At 42.7% G+C, this 4353-nt stretch overlaps 1 protein-coding gene across 1 annotated transcript in view; it reads right to left on the bottom strand.

Annotated features, from left to right (window-relative positions):
* The window catches only part of CTNNAL1 (catenin alpha like 1), a 60847-nt gene that overhangs the window by 23816 nt on the left and 32678 nt on the right, over positions 1-4353 (bottom strand). Inside the window, exons 9-10 of the mRNA XM_007951945.2 lie at positions 2551-2709; positions 526-618 (exon numbers count right to left, since the gene is read on the bottom strand). Of these exons, the coding sequence (XP_007950136.2) occupies positions 526-618; positions 2551-2709 (252 nt within the window). The remainder of the gene's footprint in view (positions 1-525; positions 619-2550; positions 2710-4353) is intronic.

Below are 4353 nucleotides of genomic sequence, written 5' to 3'. Positions count from 1 at the left end.
CCTGAGGTAGATACACTCTTTGGAGAGAACAATCATTGAGAAAGAAGGGCTGCCTATGCACAGGGAGACAGCTCAGGGGGCAGGAGTCCATGGAGGGATAGACATTGGGAAGAGGTAACTATGGGGAGGATTTGGGAAGGGAGCTGTTGCATTGTGGTAAACTGTGGTCAATATCATTAGACAAAGTATATATAAACTGCTGTATGGAAATTGAATTTAAATCTGTAAATCTTTACCCAAATCACAATAAAAAAAAAAAAAAAAAAAGGGAAAAAAAAGAACAAAAAATAAAATAAAATAGATAGAAATTACAGCAATTAATTTCCAGTTTGGCAGATGACCTGATGATCCAACGGAATGTAGCTGTGCTCTGGCAAACAACCAATGAAAAGGCCATCATATTTGTTTCTCTCAGCAGATTTGGCCTCTAGTTGAACAGAACCATATACACCCTTCTCTTCCACACAATTTGTTATGGCTCAGACAAGACGTAATGTAGAAGGCACAATCTGCTGTTGATCATACCTGCTGGCCAGTCACCTGAAATGTCTCCTCTGCATGTACACAGGTTATTTCAAGAGGTTCTGTCCCAGATACATGTCGCAACAATCGGCAGGTCTAAGAGGAAACATCGGGATAGGTCAAATTCACACCGATTTTTCCCAACACATAGCATCATTTTATTATTAATAAAGAAATTTTTAAATTACAGATATGATTTATAAAACCCTGTAAATTTATACATTATTATTATAAAACTATAATTGCTGCCAGCAGATTCTCTAGGAACAAACAGGATATAACATACTGTTTCTATTTCCCAATCGTGAGGAAAACAAACAAACAAAAAAAAACCAAACTCATGCCATCGAGTCAAATCTCACTCATAGCAAACCCCAGTGGGCTCTCAAGGCTATAAATCTTGACAGCAGCAGACTGACTCATCTTTCTTCCACTGAGTGGCTGGTTGGTTCAAACCAATGACCTTTTGGTTAGCAGCCAAATGTCTTAACCACTACACCACCAGAACTACTTAATCATGGGGAAGTAGTCATAAAATGTTGTTGTTGTTGTTGTTGTTGTTGTTGTTGTTATATGCCGTCAAGTCGGCCCCGACTCAAAGCGACCCCTCCTTGGGTTTCCGAGGCAGTATCACTACGGAAGTAGGATTGCCCAACATTCCTTCCGAGGAGTGGCTGGTGGGTTTGAACCGCCAGCCTTCTGGTTAGCAGTCAAGTGCTGTAGCCACTATGCTACCAGAGCTCCTTAGAACCAGAAAAATCTTTGAAAAGATCTAGTGCTCATACATTTTATATTTGAAGAAATTTGACTAAGAGAAGTGACTTGCCCAAGGCGTCACAGTTCAACTATGTCAGAGTTACCCTACAGTCATAATATTTGGTTTACAAACATAACGACATCAAATCTATTAAATACAGATTTACCTGATGTCATTTTAAGAATGCGCCCTAGCAGTTTTCAGGCTGCTCTGTAAAGAACTAAAGCTACTACAGTTGGTCTACGAGGTCCCTTCTAGCCATTAGCCTTTGAAATATTAGACATATATGAAGATAGCTAAATGGTTCGTATCTGTGCGTTTATATACATGTTGACCAGGACATACCTCGTACATACAAAGTATACAAGGGTTGTTTGTTTTACTAGCAGATTTTTAACATTTTCAATAGGCAAATGGCTTAGAATATTAATAAGCTATATTGGAATTATAACAAAAGTAGCAGGCCTGCATTGGTGAAGCACCATTAACACATAATAAAGATGTGGGCAGAAAAGAGAGACTTGCAGTTAGTGGAGTGTTGTGCTGGATGTCTTCCCTTTGTGCCTCCAGAGCCACTCTCCCTTCTCACACCTGCTTTTGGCCCTGGAAGGCTGGCCTGCATTTGGCTGATGGGCGGCCCCAGAAATGAAACAGCAGGCATGAGGCAAGTACTGCCATGGTGCTTCTGATCTGCAGGGTCACCATGGGCTGTCCATGTGCCTAGTTCAAAAGTCACTCCTATTAAAGAGGTCCTCTCGGGAAGATCTTTTCCCTCTCGGGTTTCAGAAACCACTCCCCTATCCCACTAATTTGGGCATGGGGTGCTATTAGCCCCACCATCATGACCCCAAATCCTGCACTCTCACTGAGGCTCCCATACCCTGCCAACTCGTTTGCAAAAAGCTCCTCCACTGAACTCTCCTTAAGCCATCCTAATTTGAGTGTACCTTCTACTTCCTGCTGAGACTGATGGATTCAGAGAGAAACTAGGTCATACAATGTACCCCACTGCTTTGCTCCAAGGTCTAATCTCTGAGAGGATAAGAAAACGAAGATTAAGAAGTGCATTTGTGGGTCCTGAAGTTTTCTGTTCTGTTTTGTTTTAGAGGCCAAATGCTGTAAGAATGGAACAGACACAGCTTATGCCTTTAAGGTTCCAACAAAATGCTCATATAAAAACCAAACACTGTATTCAGGTTCATAGCCCCTTATGATAGTATAGCTGTCATGAAACCATAATTTTTTTTTTTTCAAGCAAACCCATGACTCACCTCAATGAGCTGTTCTTTCTGTTCAGAGAGTTTACAAGCATATTCAGCCAAAGCTTCTAAATTCCCTTCTACTCCAGTAAGTTTTAATGCCTTTAAAGTCACATGATTAGCATGGTGCTTCAGTAGATCGGCTGCCAGCTGTGTGGCTGTGCTATGAAGCTGCAGATGTGGGATGAAGGGTGAGGAAGGGAAAGAAAACAAATAAGGTTTGTCTGTTTCAACCAAGCACTTTATAAGCATTTTAAACACAAGAAGAGAAACCTCAAAGCAGCTCCACTGGATCCATGGACCGGAAAGTATGGAGTCCCCTGTGGGAATAACAGAAGTTATACAGCACTGAGGGGCTTTTAAGTGCGCCCAAGAGCAAGAGTGATGTCTGAATCTTCTCTGAATCCCATGGTGCCAGCACTACTGGTATCTACTTCAAAAGAACTGGACATCCAGGGACAGAGTGGCCTTGTCGCTTTTTCATCCTCTGACCAACCAGCTCTTTCCCATACAGCTTCTCTCTCATTTATAAAACAAAGCAGCTCCTGCTGCTATTCAAGTTAGTGAGGAAGGGAACAAGGTTAAGTATAGTGTTCAGAGTACCAGAAGCAAAATCAGGGGTAGAAGAGGCAATGTAGGTACTGTGCTATGTGCTGGACATGTATGACAAAAAGAACAGAGTCCTTCCCTTCAGGAGGGCTACATTCTATTTAGAGTTGCTATCCAGAACTTTACTCTCTGGAAAAAAAAACAAACCTAACACTATTTGACTTGAGTAGAACAGGTTTAGCATGGCTACTCACACTGCATAGAGCTGAGCCCTATTAACACCTGTCTTTTCTTCTCCTTATCTACTTTTTCTTTTTTTTCAAATGATGTAACTTCCAGTAAGGTAGCAAAATAGGCAGACAAGCCACACAGACCCTCTTCAATAAGGAAAAGAGAAACCAATTGACAGAGATACAGAAGATATTCCTGGAGCCCTGAGCTTTGAAAAGAAGTATACAGAAGTGCGTTAGGCACCAACTAGTGGAAAAACCTGAACGAAAACAGTGAGTACAGACATGGACAGAGTTTAAGACTGTCAGCTGCTCTGATGGCACCAACAGCCTGAATATTTCCAAATGGTGTTGGGACCTTAGAATTGACCTAAAGATCAGCCCTAGTTGCCAAGGGCTGCAGGGACGACTGCACTGGTGGCCAATGACTAGGAAGGGAAATAGCAAAGAGAGAGACAACCTGAGCTGTGGACCAGAGGGCACAGCCATTTTGATTTGTTTACAAGCGGTGGCCATTTTGGAGATTTAAAGTGACCAAGGGTGCATCCATTTTGAATGTTTACAAGAGGCAGCCATTTTGGTTATTTAAAGTGACAGCATTCTCACTGGGACTGTAGGGACCTAAGAATAGGCTCTGCTTGCCAAAGACAGCAGGGCCATATGGGAGGCAGAGACAATGGGAAAGGAGACAGGTGGTGAGTGTATTGTTGTTGTTAGGTGCCGTCAGGTCATCTCTGACTCACAGCAACTCTATGCACAGCAGAATAAAACACTGCCCAGTCTTGTGCCAGCCTCACGATCCTTGCTATACCTGAGCCCATCGCTGCAGCCACTGTGTCTATCAATTTCATTGAGGGCCTTCCCCTTCTTCATTGACCTTCCACTTTACCAAGCATGATATCCTTCTCCAGAGAATGGCTCCTTCTGACAACATGACCAAAGGTGGTGAGACGAAGTCTGGCCATTCTCGCTCCCAAGGAGCATTCCAGCTGCACTTCCTCTAGGACAGATTTGTTAGTCCTTTTACCAGACCATG

The sequence above is a fragment of the Orycteropus afer genome, unplaced genomic scaffold (genome assembly GCF_000298275.1).
Source record: "Orycteropus afer afer isolate SDZICR_OR568_19922 unplaced genomic scaffold, OryAfe1.0 scaffold00320, whole genome shotgun sequence".
NCBI classification, from domain to species: Eukaryota; Metazoa; Chordata; class Mammalia; order Tubulidentata; family Orycteropodidae; genus Orycteropus; species Orycteropus afer.
Note: the sequence above shows the minus strand (reverse complement) of the source record. Positions and strands in the feature narration are given on the sequence as shown.